The sequence below is a fragment of the Urocitellus parryii genome, chromosome 3 (genome assembly GCF_045843805.1).
Source record: "Urocitellus parryii isolate mUroPar1 chromosome 3, mUroPar1.hap1, whole genome shotgun sequence".
Taxonomy (NCBI): Eukaryota; Metazoa; Chordata; class Mammalia; order Rodentia; family Sciuridae; genus Urocitellus; species Urocitellus parryii.
Window position 1 is genome coordinate 110,743,783 of NC_135533.1, and position 19,513 is coordinate 110,763,295.

Genomic DNA, 19,513 nt, shown 5'->3' on the forward strand with positions numbered 1-19,513 from the left:
GAAAGTAATAAAACTCTTAAGATATATACTTTAGTATGTTCCTTGTCTAAGCAGCAAGAAATATTTACATAGTTCAGTCTGTAAAGAGCACAGTGATTATGAATGTAACAAAAATTGGTGATGGAATAAAATTCTCTTGGGATGATTTGAAGAGGGAAATTATAATCATCTGCCTGCCACAGGAGAATCCCATAGATGAAGTCTAGAATTAGTAAGTCTACACTATGCAGGCATTTTTAGAAATATTCAGGAAATATGAAGATACAGCAAAAATACAAACAAAATCACAGTTGTATCCTGGGAAGAAAACTGAATGTTGCTTTTTGAAATAAACTTCCCAAACATTTTTTTGACATGTAAAACTATTTGATTATATTATCTGTGTAAACTTTTTTAAATTACTGGTTAACCTTTTTGGAAATATATTGCATGACCTGTAGTTTGAAAAACAAAAATCTAATCTCTAAATATGTGTCAAGGAAAACACTTAAAGATTTTCTAATGTGTAAATTAAATTAAAAACATAATAAAGTACTTTTACTTATGTGAAATTTAGAAACATTAGTGATCCTTAAAATTATCTCTTTTCTTTGTGTTTAACAAAATTAACTTTTTGTTAATTTTTAACAAAAATTAACTTTTTGTTAAAGAAATGAGGTTTTCATTTTGTGTTATAGAAGAAAACATCATGTTGTAGATTTTCTTTGGCTTTAATAGAACAATAATAATAACAATTGTAAGTAGTATTTCACTTTACCATTATAATTTATATTACCTCTGGATACTTGGGAGGCTGAGACAGGAAGATGGCAAATTTGAAGTCAGCCTCAGCAATTTAGCAAGATCCTCAGCAACTTAGTGAGATCCTGTTTCAAAACAAAAAAATAAAAGGGATTGGGGATATAGCTTAGTGGTAAAGTGTCCCTGGGTTTAATTCCAGTACCAAAATAATTAATAATAATAATAATAACAACAACAATAACCAGTACCAAAATGATTAGTAATAATGTAATAACAATTATATAATATTATATAATAATAAATATAACAATTTTTCTATAATAATAATATTATTATTATTTTGTTGTTGTTGTTATTTTTATTATTTGCCTGCAGTGACAAAGCCAGTTAATAAATTTGGGAGAATTGGGGTAAGAGCCACATGGGAAAAAAATCAAGGAGCAGTTTTTGGACAAAAAAAACATCTAAACAAAATCCTTTATAGTCCTGGATTCTTCAACTTCAAGTTGACGATCCTAATGCATCAAAGTAAAAAATAAAATATATCTTTTCTGACACTAATAAATTTTAGAGAGATTTTTTAAAAGAGTTGAAATAAACAAAGGTCTGCTTAAGTATTTAAAACAAATAATTGAATTAATTCTAATTTTATATGTTCCTCAGTATTCCAGGTAATTTATGCTGATACAAAGGTTAAAAAAAATTCAGAAAAGTTGTTTTGTTTTTGTTTCTTTAAAGCCTGCAGCAAAAGTGGACCAAGAAACCTTAATAGAAATGGTGAAGCCTAGTATCGATTATGTGCGCCACAAGAAATTTCGATCTGGGAATTATCCATCTTCATTAAGCAATGAAACAGATCGATTGGTCCACTGGTGCCATGGTGCCCCAGGTGTCATCCATATGCTCATGCAAGCATATAAGGTCAGTATTTCAGTTAGTTTCATAAGCTTCCACTGTACAGGATCCACTTCTCACCAAGTTTCAGTTTGATTTTGGTAAGCCCATTCAACCGCACATGAAAAGCCGTTTTGAATTAATATTTTTATAAAATAAATAGAAAATGTCTTTATTTCACTATTCACTGCTGCTGTGACCAGTACTGTGAGTGTGTTTGCATTTTTAACAGAGTTTACATTCATGTGTAAAAGAAATACATGACAAGACAGTAATGATTTTCATTCTAATGAGTGTTAGTATCCAAGAAATGTGTACAGTAGAAAGAATGAGAATCAATTATTTTTTTGTCTTCACATTATATTACACCCTTGCTTGCATAAGCATTTATTGCTGGATTATAATAATTATCATTCAAGGGCTTTTAAAATTGTTAACAAAATTATTCACAAGAAATAGGAGTGGCATTCAAGTTTTGTACCTCTGGGGTATTATGGGAAAATAGGCAGTATCTTCACTGATTAATTTATTTTTATTTTAATACATCTTTATAATAATTGATGTTGGAGATTATTGCTCATTTAGCAACAAAAGTATACAAATATAACTACAATAATTGCTCTAGTCAATGCAATATTTTAATAAGTTCTTTTGTTTTGAAGAGATAGATAGAATTAATGGAGCAGAATTCACATTGCTACATGAAAATAACAAAAACTGTTACCTGAGTTCAATTTTATTTTCCCTTTATGACTAACTATAATAAATTCTTTAGAAAAAAATTGTGGTAAATTAACTTATGATATAGAATAGTTTCTCAGAATTCTTTTAGTTCTCTTTCAACAATAACACCCAAAATTTTTAAATAGTATAAAAAATATGAACATTCAGAAATGACTCAGTTATGGTATTTGTTGAGAGCATAGATAATATTCTTCCGGAAGCTTTTTGGTTTTAGACTTTTACTCTTAAAAATCAGGAGAATTTAATGATTTATCTTAACATTATTCTAGCTTTAAAATTAAAACATAATTCTGTTCAAATCACTACCTCTTCTTATTTGTATGTTAGAGCAATTGTAACATCAGTGACATGATAATATATGTATTAATATTACAAAATTTTCAATAGTAAGATGTTAGCATAATATTGACAGTACAAACATGTATCCTTTATTATTCATATCAGATGTAAGATTACCAGAATTCAAAGTTTTTATTTTTAAAACTCCTTTTCCCCTTTCACCTTTAAGAGTATCAGCTTTTGTAGCCCAGTCCTCCTGGTGACTCCCTGCTGAGGGGCTGCTTTATTACTGAGTTATAAGAATTCTTCATATATTTCTGATTTTTTTGTAAGTTATATATTTTACAAATAGTCTCTCCCAGTCTGAGTTCTTCTAATCATTTTGTGTTAGTCAGCTTTGTGTCACTACGATCAAAATACCTGACAAGAACAACATAGAGGAGAAAAAGTTTATTTTAGGCTCATTGTTCAGAGGTTCGGACCGTGGTAAGCCAGACTTAATCTCTGTGGGCCTGAGGTGAAGCAGAGGCAGAACATCATGGTGGAAGGGAGTGGTGAAGGAAAGCAGCTCAAGTCATAGCAGTCAGGAAACACAAAGGGGTATGGGGGAGGGAGTATGAGCTTGCCTGTGAGAAGGCCAAAGGATATAATCCCCAAGGGGATGCTGTAGTGTCCTACTTCCTCCAGCCCTGCCCTACCTGCCTACAATTAGGACCCAGTAGTTAATTCAGATTATTAATTCATCAAATGAATTAATCCACTGATGAGGTTACAGCTCTTATAATGTAATCATTTAACCTCTGAATATTCCTGCATTGCCTAGCATGAGATTTTTTGGGACGCCTCATGTCCAAACCATAATAATATTCTTTCTGGTATCTGTTGATTAATAGTGTTTTTAATTTCAGTAAATTTTATCACTCATTTGTGGTAATTAATTTTGTGTGTCTTGTCCAAAAACCTGTCTACCCTCAAGTTATACAGATAATATTCTTCTGGAAGCTTTTTGGTTTTAGACTTTTACATTTAGGCCTATTTCAAATTTTGTTTATTATATTATGAAAGGAATGAGTTGCTTTATTTTGATCTTAAGGATTGTTCCTGCATTATTTGTTGAATATTCTGTGTTACAATTTCTCCCACTTGATTCATTTGGTGCCTTTATAAAAATATGGAATGACCTAAGAAGTATGGACTTCTTTTTATTTAAAATTTTATTTTGTTATTTTGACTTGTCTTTTTGATACTGTCTTATTATAATGCTGTTTTGCTTACTTTAGCTTTAAGTTTTGAGTCTGGTAACTTAAGACTTCTAATTTTGTTGTTCTTTTTCAGAACCAATTTTAATATTCTAGGTTCTTTTTAAACTCCTCTATAAATTTTAGAGTCAGCTTATCAACTTCTAAAAAAGAAGCCTATTAGTATTTTGAGTGAGAGTGCATTGAATCTAAAGATCAATTTAGACAGAAGTGTCATCTTCATAGTACTAAGTTTTCCTATCCACAAATATTTTGTATCTCTCCATTTATTTATATTTTATAGTGTTTTATAGTTTTTTTGATGTACAGGTCTTCCACATACTTTTTAAAACTTATTTCTAAGTATTTCATTTATTTACATTTTTTAACCATTCATTGCTTGTGTACAGAAATAGAATTGATTTTTGTATATTGACTTTATATTCTGTAAGCTTTCTAAATTCACATAGTAATTCTAGTAGCTTTCTGTAATTCCTCAAGACTATCTATGTATACATAGACAGTTTTACTTCTTTCTTTCCAATATATGCTTTTTTTCCCTTTATTCATTGCATTGCTTAGGATCTATAATACAATGTTAAATAGAAAGGATCCCAGCCATAGAGAAAAAATTAAATATTTCATCATCAAATATACTTAACTGTTTTTCATAAATGTTATTTATCAGATTGAGGATTTTTCTTTTATTACTGTTTATCATGAATGGATGTTGAATTTTCTCTTTTTTTCCCTTCAATTATTCAAATGCTTCTATAGTTGTCCTCCATTTATTTTGTTACTGTAGTGGGTTTATGTTGACGGCTTTTTGAAAGTTAAGCCAATATGTGTTCTTATTGCAAACTTCAATTGAACATGATTTTTGTCCTTTTTAATATGGTCAGATTTAGTTTACTAATATTTTGTTAAAGATTTTTATGTCTCTGTTAGTCTATAATTTTCTTTTCCTTTAACATTTTTGTTTGATTTTGATGTCTGATTACATAATCAATTATAAAGGGTTTCCTCCTTTTATATTCAGAAAAATTTTATATAAAATTCATATTCCATATATTTGTGGCATAATTTTATTAGAAATTCAGTTTCTTTAATTGAATTCATTTTGTATCAGTTTTAATTTTTTCAATATATCTTCTCATTTACCTAAGTTGTGAAATTTACTGGCACAATGTTGTTCCTAAAAGTCCCTTATTATGTTTTTACTGTCTGTAGAGTCTGTAGTGATGCTTCTCTTTCATTCTTGATATCGATAATTTGTTTTCTCTTTCTCTGTCTTTCCCTCTCCCCCCACTTCCCCTATCAGTTTTGTTAGTCTTTCAAACAAAAAACGTTTAACTCTGTTAATTTTCTTTGGGTTCTCTTTTTTACCTCATTTTGCTTTTCTTCTCTTTCCTTTAAAACTTCCACCTGATATTAATTTTCTCTTCTTTTTTAAATTTTTAAAAAATAGAACCTTAGGTCATTGATTTTATACCTTTCCTATTTTCCCCTGAATACAGCATTTAAAACTTTACATTTCCATTTAAGCAGTGCTTTAGCTTCATCTCTGAATATTTTTTCTTTTTTATTTAGTTTGAAATATTTTCCAGTTACCTATGATTTCTCTTCTGGTCCACGGATTATATAGAAGTACATTATGTATTTTCAGAGAGTTGAAATTTGTCTAGATATTTTATTTTATTGTTATTTTATTCCATGGTTGTCAGATAACATATTTAAATCTTTTAAATTTTATTTAGACTCATTTTATAACTCAGTATTTAGTCTGTCTTAATGAATGATGTATCAGGCACTTTGATCAGAGTGTATATTCTTTAGTTACTCGGCATAGTTTTCTTCAAATGTTAATTAGGTTAGATAGTTGAAGGTTTTATTCAGTTATTTTGTGTTAGGGGTCTACATACTTTCTGTAAAGACTTGGATAATACATGTTTTAGTCTTGGGGTCCCTACCATCTCTTGTGAAATTACTCAATGCTGTCAGTAGAGCACAAGAGCAGGCATAGATATATACATGAATGATCATGACTATGTTCCCAGTAAACTTTATTTACAGAATCAGATCATATGGGCTTATGGTTTGATAACCCCTGTTTACTGGGAACATAGTCATGATCATTCATGTATATATCTATGCCTGCTCTTGTGCTCTACTGACAGCATTGAGTAATTTCACAATTTAGATATGTTTAGTCAATTTTTTTTTCTCTCAGTTATGGCGAGGAGGACTGCAACAATCTTTAAATTTGTCAGTTTTTGCTTCATGTATTTTGAGACTCTCTTATTAGACATATACAAATTTATGATACTAATATATTCCTAATGAATTGGCTCTTTTATCAATATAAAATATCTCCTTTATCTCTGATAATATTCTGTCTTAAGTCTGCTTTGCCTTATATTAATATAGTCATTCCAGAATTTTACTCTGGGGAGTAAAAACAAACAGCTTCTTCTGTCAGTCATTTGCCTTCACTGTGCCTGTTTGTCTCTGCAGCTGTCCATACTTTAATAACTAATTTTTTTGGTAACTTTAATAACTAATTTTTAAGCTTAATTTTAGGATTACTTATGCTGAACTACAAAAGAGGAGGCCAAGAAGAATAGGCTGATTGGGACTGTAAGAAATGATGCACTGTTAGTGCTATTGGTTTTTGTTTATTTGTTTTTATTCCATGGTTGTCAGATAACATATTTAAATCTTTTAAATTTTATTTAGACTCATTTTATAACTCAGTATTTAGTCTGTCTTAATGAATGATGTATCAGGCACTTTGATCAGAGTGTATATTCTTTAGTTACTCGGCATAGTTTTCTTCAAATGTTAATTAGGTTAGATAGTTGAAGGTTTTATTCAGTTATTTTGTGTTAGGGGTCTACATACTTTCTGTAAAGACTTGGATAATACATGTTTTAGTCTTGGGGTCCCTACCATCTAATATATAATATTTAATAGATAGTTAAAGAGTCAACAGGGAAACTAAAATGGAATTCTAAAAAATATTCAGCAAATATATCTTAGCTCCATGAAAAATAAAATGTCAGAGCTAAATCTAACTATATGAATAATTACATTAAACATACATGAACTAAACATTACAAATAAAAGGCTGAGATATTTAGACTAGATATAAATCCATAGGTTGAAAACAAAAATATATATCATGCAAACAGTAGTTAGGATGTAATAACTGGTAAGCTTATAGTTCTATTTACTCCCTTTCTTTACACTGTGCCATATATACTACACCTACAAATGTTATAAACCCCAGTATAATTTAAAATTATAAATTTTAAGTTAGAGAACAAATTATACTTTTTATTTAAATATTTCCTAAGTATTTAAAAGAAATTAAGGTAGTTTTGGTATTTATTCACATATATTTTTAGTGTATTGCATACTTTTCTACAGGTTCAGATTTGTGTTTCCTTTCGCCTATAGACCTTGCTTTAGCATTTCTTGTAGTCCAGGTTTGGTGACAACAAATTGATTTTCATTTATCTTAGACTTGTCTTTATTTCACCTTCATTTCCTTTGCATCCTTTAAGATATTTTTAATCATTATCTAAAACTCTTATCTCTGTTTGCAACATTAGAGTCATCTCAGAGTTAATCAATTTTGTAATGTAAGCAAACAGGACCAGAGAAGTCACATGACTTGCTCAAGATCACAACATTAGTAGATATAGAAGAATGACTCTTAAGTCTCCTGACTCCAGATCCCTTATGATTTCTTATGCATTGCTGTCTCATTTATCCTGACACATCTCAGAAATCTACCATCAGGAAAAAGAATATGGCTAAGTCAGTGGATTTTCCCATCTAATTATGATTGCTACAATGTAAAGATCATGAATCTGTGATTAAATCTGGGAGCTTATTTTCTATAATACTTAATTTTTCAAATGTCTCATTATTAAAAGTTGCTTTTCACATAGAGAATCATCAGAGTATATGATGGGGGCAGGGAAACTAAAAGTGTAGGTAGCATTATGGGCCTTCCATAGCATCCTCAGTCCTACCAATACAGCAGGACAGTGAAGAACACCTAACTGATTTCTCCTTCAATCTTCACATGCCCCTAGCAACCACTAGAAAGAGGTTTAGGGTTTCTTCACACACATGATTTCAAGACATAGCCTCTTAGTGTCTTTTCAGGTGTTAGCTTTGACCTAGTATTTCTTTAAAATAGGTTAAGGTGTTTCATTTTACAGTTAATTCTCAAGGGATTTAAGATGCAGCTAATAATGTAAAGTAGTCATGCTGGCAGGATAACAGAAAAAATAATGGTTAATTAAAGATAGGAAGTAGTTAGTACATGCTATGTGCCAGGTGCTGTTCTAAGAGCTTCTTGTACAGTATCTCTTTTTAATTCTCACAACAAGCCTTTGAAGTGAAAAAATGTTGGTGGAACTGAAAATTAGGGCAACCACTCTGGAAAGTACTGTGGAGATTCCTCAGAAAAACTAAGAACGGAACCACCATTTGATCCAGTTATTTCACTCCTTGTTATATGTCTAAAGGAGTTAAAATCAGCATACTATATTGACACAGCCACATCAATGTTTATAGCAGCATAATTCACAATAGCTAAGCTATGGAACCAACCTAGGTACCTATCTACAGATGAATGGATAAAGAAATTGTGGCTTACATACACAATGGAATATTACTCAGCCATAAAAAAGAATGACTTTGTGATATTTGCTGGTAAATGGATGAATCTGGAGACTATCATGCTAAGTGGAAAAAGCCAGTCTCCCTAAACCAAAGGTCAAATGTTCTCCTGTTATGTGGATACTAACCCACATTAAGAAAGGCAGACAATAGAAGTTCATTGGATTAGACAAAGGGGAATGAAGGGAAGATGGATAGGAATAGGAAAGACAATGGAATAAATCTGACATAACTTTCCTATGTACATATATGAATACACCACAATGAATCTCCACATCATGTACAACCACAAGACTGGGATCCTAATTAGAATAAGATATATTCCATGTTTGTATATCAAAATAGATTCTACTGTCATGTGTAACTAAAAAGAACAAATAAAAATAAGGAAAGGTTATCTTTTTACAGAAAACTAAGACATAATGACTAAGTGACTTGTCCAAATTGAAAGATGACAGAAGTAGGATTCAGAGTCAGACAGTCTGACCCCAGAACCTGCTTTTCATTTGCCATCATGGTGAAGAAATGGAGTCTTGCTTTTGATTCTGGCAGCCTAATTTTGGAAACATTTAATTCCCTTCATGATTAGAAGTGCCTTTCCCTGCCTACAGCCTCAGAGCTCTTCTCAGCCTAGTGCCAGTACTCATTAGTCATTAGTAGATGGATCCTGTATGCCACCATAAGTAGATCATGTCTAATGGCCTTCATGTCTTTCATTGTCCAAACTCATTTGTACTTAAATGGCATGAGTTCATAAGCTGTTGAAATTATTAACAGACTCTGAGAAAAGGACCAGGGAAGCAATAAATGAAAAATAAGAAAAGAGAGAAGAAAATTTATAAGGGAGTCTGGGGAGTAAAAACAAACAGCTTCTTCTGTCAGTCATTTGCCTTCACTGTGCCTGTTTGTCTCTGCAGCTGTCCATACTTTAATAACTAATTTTTTTGGTAACTTTAATAACTAATTTTTAAGCTTAATTTTAGGATTACTTATGCTGAACTACAAAAGAGGAGGCCAAGAAGAATAGGCTGATTGGGACTGTAAGAAATGATGCACTGTTAGTGCTATTGGTTTTTTGTTTATTTGTTTTTACCCTAGTGCCATTTCTGTTTTCCTAACATTGTATAATTTTCTAACCAGGAAGGAAAAGGATTTTACTAACTCTTCATTGAGACCATCTTATTAACACTGTTTTGGTTTTTCACTGCCCAGGTTTTTAAGGAGGAGAAATACCTGAAAGAGGCCATGGAGTGTAGTGATGTGATTTGGCAGCGAGGTTTGCTCCGAAAGGGATACGGGATTTGCCATGGGACCTCTGGGAATGGCTATTCTTTTCTGTCTCTTTACCACGTCACAAAGGATAAAAAGTATCTCTACCGAGCTTGCAAGGTGAGGACATCTGAACACCCCAGAACTTGTACAAAGTCCCTAAACAGTTCTTTTTCTTCTTTTAACCTGTTTTTCCCACCTTACACATGTTTACTAAAACTTAATTTGCTTTCTACCTTCCAAATCTGCTTCCTTTTTTGATCACAAGGGAAAACCCCTGGTTTCTTCTGGCAAAGTTTTGTCCCTGGCCTCCCTATACTGTGGTGTACTTGTCTATAAGACAGGAATAACACATGTAAATGACCTCTGAAGAACAGGAGTTTTGGAGTCACGATACTTGGTTAGAATTACCATCTATACTGTGTTTATTTGTTATAAAGCTGTGTGATTTTATGAATTTGAGCACATTTCTTCAAGCTTCCTTTTCAAATAAATATTTGCTAGTATATTCATTATTATACACATTTCATACTCTGTAGTAATATGCTCATAGAATAGAGGTCAGAAGAAAATGTTTATCATGAGCCTTGATAGATGGAGTCCTTTTGGTTGATATATTCTTTATACCTTTTGATCAATGAACATCTGTTACAATTATAGTCATTTTCTTAACTGAAATAGAATATACCTCTTGTTGGTGCCTCTGAGTAAATACACACAGAGGATTGTGGATACTATAGAAGCACATTAAGAGGTTAGGGCCCAAACTGGGTGTAGGAGTTCAGAAAAAATCATCCAGACTAGTACCTACAGAACAGCTAGAAGTTCAGCAAAGAGGTATGAGGTAAGGTATTAAAAAGAGAAGAAACTGCTCTGGAGTTGTGAAGCACACAGGGGAACTGTGTGAAGTTTGTGGTAGCTGGAGCTTGGAGTGGGGAGGCCAGAACAGGAGAGACAGAGGTATAAAGCAGCTAGGTCCTGCAGGCTGCATCAGCCTTGATAATTATAATTGTAGATATTTAAGTAAATATGGGGACTTTGAAGACTTTAGTAGGATTAAGATACAGCCGGTTCTTCAATGATGAAGTCTCAGGTGGACCAGGAGCCAGGTGGCTAAGGGGTGGAATACATTCCTGATAGGGAGAATAACTTGTATAAAACTGCCAAGGCACAAAATAGCTCTGTGTATTCTGGAAACTCTGAGCACTTCAGTGTTGTGGGATGTCATAGGAAGAGTGGTTAGTAAGAGATAAAGTCAGGCGGGCAGAGGCAAAAGAAAATAAGTCTGTTAGCAGTTTTCAACCTCAGTAACACCTGACATCACAGGGCCCACTCTAAGTGAGAGAGTGTGTCACTAGTAGTTTAAAGCCTCTGCAGGTGATTTTAATAATCAGCTGGCATTGAGTACTGATTTGAAAGATGGGGGTCCATTTTGAGACTCCTCTTTTAGAAAGATGGCTTTAGTTCCATTCGGAAGGATGAGGCAGAGGTTGTGTTTCCACACATTAATGCAAGAAAAATACTGAGTTATACAACAAGGCATTGTCTATGATAGAATGGAGAGTTTAGGATGTAGAACAGAATTTAGTGCCATCTTTTTTTTTCTTTAGGGTGGAGAGGATGGAAATACCTGAGTGTTTTCCTATTGTCTAAGAAAACCAGGTAGATGCTGATCAAACAAGGGAAAAGAGGAAGCATATTTGGTAAATACAAAACAGAAAGAGTGTTATTAAACATGCTAAATTTGATATTAATTGTTACCTTAAGAAAATAAAATGGAAGTTTATTATAATATAGAAAAATCCCATTGAAGAGGTTTGAGAACTCAATATTTCTCAAAAGGAAAGCACTGACAAAGCTAAGGGATGAGGCATTTTCAAGGTGGAACTGTCAAACAAAGGTGCATAAGAAAGTGGAGGAAGAGGAAGCGGAGATAAGAAAAGTGAGAGTGTAGATTATGTTTAACAAGAGTGTGACTGAGAATGGCCCTGGCCAGGGCTGAAGCTGCTGCCACAGATCACCAGGGGGAGCCAGCAGCTGATTCTGCAGGCAGCTTCCAAGCCAGGTTTTTTAATTCAGAGCAAGTGTTTGGAGTTACTTTGGAAATGACAACTGGGTGGGCAGCAGCAGATGCCTAGAAAGGACAGACAATGGATGAGGTAGATACCACCTTGCAGATGAAAAAAACAGATGAAGAGAGGTGCATAACATAACTTGCCAGGACTCAGTCCTCAGAGAGGAAGTAGCACTGTTGTCTAGTCCTGAGCCTTTGCTCCAAAACACTGTCGGTTCTGGTGAATTCATTGTAGTATCTCATTTATTGCCTTTCACCAAATGAAAATTCTGTTCTTAAAAAGAAATGCTTTCTTTTTAGTTTGCAGAGTGGTGTCTAGATTATGGAGCGCATGGATGCCGCATTCCTGATAGACCCTATTCCCTGTTTGAAGGTAGGAGAGTGAAAAAGCAAAAAAAAAACAAAACTATAGATTTAAGCATCTGGGTGAGTGAAATTGATCTCCATGTCTCTGGGGATTAGCAGTAGTATATTTGATCTTACATGAGTAAAAATTCCAAAACTAAAATAGCAGTAAACAGATTAATTGATGCCTGAAAATGATATTGAGTATGTCTTTATGTTGCCTTCTTTTTGTTGTGAATATCATCCAAGTGTTTGTAGATCTGTGAAGTATATGCAGACAAAGTATGGAAGTGATTATCTAGTGATATGGATACAGTATGGAAGGCTTGCTACTGCGCAGTAGGAGAGATAAGCATCTGGGTGACACCTCTTGCATTTCATTTGTAATATTGTAATATTAATGTGCTCACAGGAAGCTTGAATAGTTAAAAATAAATAAATTTATATAATATAAACTTAAATATTTATATTATATATTATATATTTAGATTATATGTATATATAAATTATATATATAAATTATATAAGGAAGTATTAATAATTAATTGGAAGTATTAGTAATTAGGAATACTAGTGATTGGGAAAAAAATAAACAAATATTGAAGAACGTTCTGGAAATGAGCAATAACAGGCCATCAGTAAAAGCAACAAAATTTTTATCAGTCTGCTCTGCACTGGGCACAACAGAATGTAACTTAAGGAAAAAAAATAACAGTCTTACAGAGGGACTTAACTTCTTTTTTTATATTTATGTGTGTATTAACTTATAAGCCACAAAAATCAAAGGACAAAGACTAAAAGGTCAGTTGAGATAAATTCATAATAAAGTAACCTTTAATTACTTTAGAGCCACATCTTATACTTATCCCAAAGTAAACTTCAGAACTAATAAAATGATTTCTACTGAAGGACATTTGGGCTTTTCCCTGGCTTCCCGACAAGATTTTTTTAGAAGAAAGGGTTCCAGAAGCTAGCCTTATATAATAAGAGTTTTACATCTGTATTCATGAAGGGTATTAATTTCTAGTTTTCCTATTTTGCACTGTCTTTATCTTATTTTGGTAGCAGGGTAATCCTGATCTAATGAACTGTCCTGAGAACTCTCCTCTCTTCTGTTTTCTGGGACAGGCTTTGTATTTATTGGTGGAAAAATTAGTATAAATCAAATTTTAATGTTTGGTAGACTTCTCTAGTCAACATTTCTGGGTCTGGAAATTTCTTTTTCCAAGATTTTAAAATAATTTCAATTTCTTTAATAGTTATAGGGCTGTTTCCTTTTTCTGTTTCATATTGGGTACGTTGTAGGAGTTTCCTGCTTTTGAGAAATTGGCCCATTTTATCTATGATGTCAAGTTTTTATGTGTTGAAGCTATTGGTAGTATTCCTTTATTGTTTTATTTGATGTCTAAATCACCTCTAGTGATATATGTTATTTTATTCTGACCTTGGTGATACTTTTAATCACATAATAGAAATATGAACAAAAATAGAATATTTGTCAATCTTTTGGGGAATATGATCTTTTTAATATTCAAAAACAACATAGAGGGCTGGGTTTGTGGCTCAGTGGTAGAGCACTTGCCTAGCACGTGCAGGGCACATCATATAGAAAGAATATTTCTCAATGAGACTTTTCCTTATGTCATAAAAATGTGGTATATTTTCATCAGATATAATATAGTTAGAACCTGAACTCTAAATGGAGGTCATTCAGGTTTAGAAATTCAAGTTTATAATAGCAACTTCAAAGCCCTAGTGAGTCAAAATTGTTCAATGTAAAATCCCCTGATGTCTGGGAAGTTAACTCCCTGCCTTGGGTCTTTCCAATGCCTGCCAGACACAAATAGTGGTAGGTGTTAACGAAACTCTTGTCAGATGGACCAAGAAATAGTTATATTGAATGTCTATGTGGCATGTCAGGCAGAGGAGCTACTAGGATGCTGGGGTTGCTGACACCTACGACCCCTCGTGAGGGAGCATACTCCTGCTAATGTGCTTCATCCAGTGAGTGTGGCACCCTACCCTTTAAAACCAGAAAATGGGTCATTGCAGCATCGCCTTCTCTAGGGTCCTCCCAAAGGTGTCAAGTATTCCTGTTTACTTCTAATAGGTTCCTATATAGGTTACTAGTTTTTGAATTTTTAAAATAAACTTCTGGAACCTTTTCTTCAAGCAAAACTTGTAAGGGAGGCTGTAAACAACTGAAATGTCCTCCAGTAGGAAAACAGGGAAACAATCTATAATGTACTACTCAGCAATAGGAAGAAACCAACTACTGACATACACATGAACAAAATGGAGAACCCAGACACAGAAGGCTGTATTGTGATTTATGTGAAGTTCCAAAATGGGCAAAATTCATCTGTGGTGATTGCTTCTGTGGGATGTAGCTGGGATGGACTACAGATGGACACCGGGGACTGCTTGGGAGTTATAATATTCCAGATCTTGACAGGGTTTGTTTTACACAAGTGTGTGCATTTGTCAAAACTCTTGAGGAAATATGCTAAGATTTGTGTTTGGTTTTATGTGATTTTTATGGCAAAAGAAAACTTAAGCAAACAAATCCTGTAGGAAAGGTATCGTTCTGATTGGAGTGGGAGACAGAGGCCTTGAGACTTTCAGAAGCTCCTGTCAGGGAAGTGTGAAACCTGAGGTTTAATTACTATATTGATTTGGAATGGGGATTTTGACCAAAGCAAATAATGCTTGTTTGAAAATTACTGTCTTAAAACCTAAAGAAGATGTAAAGTACAACTGTTTTTTTGACTTAAAATATAAAAGCTCTGAAAGGGAAAAATTTTATGTATTGAAATATAATTGACAACATCTGTAACTTTTATGTGTGTGTGTGTGTGTGTGTGTGTGTGTGTGTGTGTATGGTGCTGGGGATGGAACCCAGGGCGTCATGCATGCTGGGCACGCACTCTGCCACTGAGCTACACCTCCAGCTTAGCATCTGTATCTCTTTGATAGTGATTCTGTAGTATTATAGACATAAGATGAAAGCTCATGAGCCAGTTGTAAAAAAAACTTAAGAGTGAAGAATACTTGCTGGGTATTAATATAAGGATTTAATTTTCTTCTTTTTTTTTAATGAAATCATCTTTGAAGTCCCCAGTACTTTTTCTCATATCCTTAGAGCCCCCAGTAGAGGAAAAAATTGAAGGTTACTTTGTTGCATTTATAACCTTCATGACTATTTGTAAAAAGATCCACATTTTGCTTTACAGGCATGGCTGGCGCTATTCACTTTCTCTCTGACATCCTGGTACCAGAGACATCACGATTTCCAGCATTTGAACTTGGCTGTTCAGAAAGAAATTAAAAAGGTGCAAAGACAACTAAAATACATGTTGGACCAAAAGCCACCAGATTGCATAGTGCCTGATATAGAACTACCTGTAACTCCTGAAAGAGAAGAAGAAGATGAAAAAAAAAAAAAAGCAAATACCTTCACAGGCACCCTTCTGTTGCAAAGACCCTCAAGTTAGAGCATGAGTAACAGAAACCATCCCATCAACATTTTGTAACAGTGTCCCCTCATTGTGTAAAATATGAAGTCTTCACCTTCAGGTTCCCTGTGGTGTTTGCATGTTTCTTGGTGTTTGTTGTCTGTAGGTGTAAATTGTTCTAAATGGAAAGCCCTTCTCTCCACATGAGCTCAGAGATGAGCATGCATGAGTGTATGGGGGCAGCCATACCTTTCTGTATATAACATAAAAAGTGGTGTGTCATCTCTGTTGACAGATAGGGGAGCAGTCAGGTGATGTCTTTCTTATGTATCAGAAAGATAATATAACCAGGTATGGTGGTACATGCCTGTAATCTCAGTGGCTAGGGAGGCTGAGGCAGGAGGATCATGAGTTCAAAGCCAGCCTTAGCAAAAGTGAGGCCCTAAGCAACTCAGTGAGACCCTGTCTCTAAATAAAACACAAAATAGGGCTGGGGATGTGACTCAGTGGTCGAGGGCCCTGAGTTCAATCCCCGGTACCAAAAAAAAAGAAAAAAGAAAGATAATCTAGAGTGATATCCCACTGACTGTCAGCATTTTCCCTGGGTATTTTCAGAAGACTATGAGAGAAAGACCACTCCAAAACCTAAACAGAAACAGCAGACAAGAGGGCATTTGTTGGGAACTTTTTTTTTTGGGGGGGGGGGGGAGTATACAGTTGACTACTGTTTATTCTTTGTGTTTTGTGCTCACTTTAGTGTTTCTAAGAAACCCCAGGAAGTGCATTAGAGCTGCCAGTCTAGCAAGGCAGAGATTTCAGGAATTTTGCCTAAAGTTCAAAAGCTCTTTGCAATTCAAGCAGCTAGTGCCCTGAGGAATGTATTTCATAATACCAAGAGTAAACTTAATGACCACATTGTAAGTAGTAATAACTGAGAGTTGGCAATTCTAGAACATGCACCCAGATGTATATTATTAAAATAGACCCCACCTTGGGCTAGGGATGTTGCTCATAGTAGAGCATTTGCCTAGCATGTGCAAGGCCTTGGGTTCAATCCTCAGTATCACAAAAATAAAAACAAACAACAGACCCCAGTTCAGTTTTATCAATATGATAACTTATTGGTTATGTGGATACAATTCCAGATGGGTGATAAACAGGAAGATCCTCAGTTGGACCAATGTCCCTGCAACCAAACTTATTTCAAAAATTTAGTTTAAGTGATCAAAAGTGTAAATTTGGGATGAATATATTCCTTTTTGTACACTTTTGGGTAGTTAAAAGTACTAGTCTGCATTTATGCATATGGGGAACAACATAAGGTTCTAGACAAGAAAATTATGGTATTATCCAGATGACTATATTTTTTAAAAAAGGGGGCATTAATTTGGATTAGTATATCATTAGTAATTCTATTATGTAGATTTCCATTTTTAGAAGGGTGTTTTTCATCATGGTACAAGAGGTCTAGGATTTTCTAAGTAATTCTCATTAGGCAAGGTAAGACATTGTCACAAAAGACAAGATAGGACTCTGGAATGGTCTAGTCCTTGTCTACAGGGGACTGTCTAAATATTAGCCCAAGTTTCCACTCCTTTTATAAAGGATAAATAATAATATCAATTTAGAAGATAAGTCTCCTTCATGCTTATGCAGTTTTTAGGGCATTGCTGAGCCTTATTTGAGAGTCTGGTGCCCTAAACATGTGACCTTCAGTTTCTAAATGATGCCTAGTGACTGTCTTCATTGAAGACGCTCTTGCTTCTAAGTCATTATTATTTTTGTTCATGTTAGGGTGATGACTTGCATGGGCATAAGTCTTCATAATTATGCTTAAACTGGGTCTCTCCAGGAAGTCATTACCTAAAGGCAGGATATGCCATCATGAACAAGCCAACGGGAACTGTTTTGTAGAAGGCCCCACATAATATTCAATCTCTTCCAAACAACAAGGTTCCCATCTTCCCTATCCACTTCATAGAAGAATAATATACAACCCAGCTTACCAATGAGGCCCTGCCTGTCTTGTTTCTCAAGGCAAACAATTGGGGCTTCCAGGAATTCCCTGGGGCTCTCTAGTACAGCTTTTTGCAAGGAGGAGTCAGCCAGTAGAATCTCTGATTCTGACCAGGGATCTCTAGTCCAGCAGCAGCAAGGGTGACTCTTAATTATCAGGATGCTGGATGTGTTCACGTATGCGCATGTTCAAAAAATACTTACTAGTCTTTCTAATTAACGCACTAAGGGAAAGAAAGTATTCATGGGATAAATGGAAATATTATTTAAAGATTTTTCTAAGCCAGCTGGGTTGACACCTTCCACTAGATATTAACAGATGTACAGTTCTTTGATTCTATGTTAACGTACTTCTCATGTCTGTTACATGGGCTGCTGTGTGATCTCACCATCATGAAAAGCAGAGAGAAATGGCACATACTTCACAGGACAGGATTCACAGACATCAGTTTAATAATTACAAGTGTTTGAAATCAGATTTCAGAACATCTCATTCATTTTTTATATTTCTTTGTGTCCACAACTGTGTTCTCCAAATGTACCTAAATTTAAAAATATGTACGTGCACAATACCATTTCAAAATCTGAAGGAAAAAAGCTAAAGTCCACAAAAAGTATTTGAGGTTCTTTGGTTTTATTAGTAAAAGACAGTTTCGTGTGATAACTTGTGGAGTCTTCATTTCTTTCCATTCTGTCTGTGTAACATGGGTGAGATGCACGGGTAATTCTGAAGATTTGATTTTTTTAAAATATTTTTTTTAGTTGTAGATGGACATAATATCTTTATTTATTTGTGTTCATGTTGTGCTGAGGATTGAACCCAGTGCCTCACACATGCAAGGCAAGTGCTTTTAACAGTGAGCTACAACCCCAGCCCTGAAGATTTGATTTTTTTATGTGAATGTGGTGGTTACCCATGATGTTATATTTAATGGGCTCTATACATGCACTTTTTAAAAAAAATTCAACAAGACCTTCTGGAACTTGGATAATAAGAAGAACAATCACAAATGTTGAACTTCAGTTATGTGACAGACCCTTTATCTTCTCAACATCATGGGGAGATGGGCAATATTATTGTTACCTTCTTAAAAAATGAGAAAATGCTGAACTCTCCCAGAGTCTCACACCTACTTCATGGAACAGTCAGGGTTCAGGAGATTCTTGCCAGTGGTCCTAGCAATTCTAAGCTGCACTCAATACTCTTCCCCCACATGCCGGATGCAGAGGTAAGCCAATGAAACTCAAGAGACTCTGGGACCTGGCCATATGCATAAAACTAGAAAATGGAAGGCAGGGCTGACCCATGCAGGGGTTCTCTCTATGTCCTCATCATTTCCATTCCCCTACAACCTGCTCTGCAGGGAGGAACTCTACAACCATTTGTTATAACTGGAACCACCTTTAACTTAGGCTGTTTCACATCCATTGTTTCATTTGCTAAATCAAAAAAGAAAACAATTATCTAAGTTTAAAGTTCAGCTTCTCAAAAAAAATCTTTAAAAACTGTCCCCTCTTCACCCCAGGCTCCTTGCTGCAGCTTGTAGGGAATCTACCTTTCACGATCCTCTACATTTGGCAAGAGCCTGCAAGTGTAGTAGGGATGGGGACTTAGATGATCTTCAGGAAGCTATGAGCCCACTGAATGATATATAAAATTTTATGTCTTTGTCTGAGAGAAGGTTACTAAGTTTCATCAGAGCCTCAAAGTGGTTTGTGACCAGAAAAGGTACAGGTGTCAGGTTGTGGGTTAAAGAATGTAT

General features: G+C 34.4%; 1 protein-coding gene across 2 annotated transcripts in view; it reads left to right on the top strand.

The window, feature by feature from the left end:
• The window catches only part of Lancl2 (LanC like glutathione S-transferase 2), a 51,947-nt gene extending 33,614 nt beyond the window's left edge, over positions 1-18,333 (top strand). Inside the window, exons 6-10 of one of the 2 annotated variants that reach the window (XM_026412218.2) lie at positions 1,480-1,662; positions 9,804-9,980; positions 12,235-12,307; positions 15,513-15,611; positions 18,155-18,333. In XM_026412218.2, coding sequence (XP_026268003.2) covers positions 1,480-1,662; positions 9,804-9,980; positions 12,235-12,307; positions 15,513-15,607 — 528 coding nt within the window. In that variant the 3' untranslated portion in view covers positions 15,608-15,611; positions 18,155-18,333. Of the gene's footprint in view, positions 1-1,479; positions 1,663-9,803; positions 9,981-12,234; positions 12,308-15,512 lie in introns of both variants that reach the window. The other variant, XM_026412217.2, reaches the window with a different exon arrangement.
• The last annotated feature ends 1,180 nt before the right edge of the window (positions 18,334-19,513 follow it).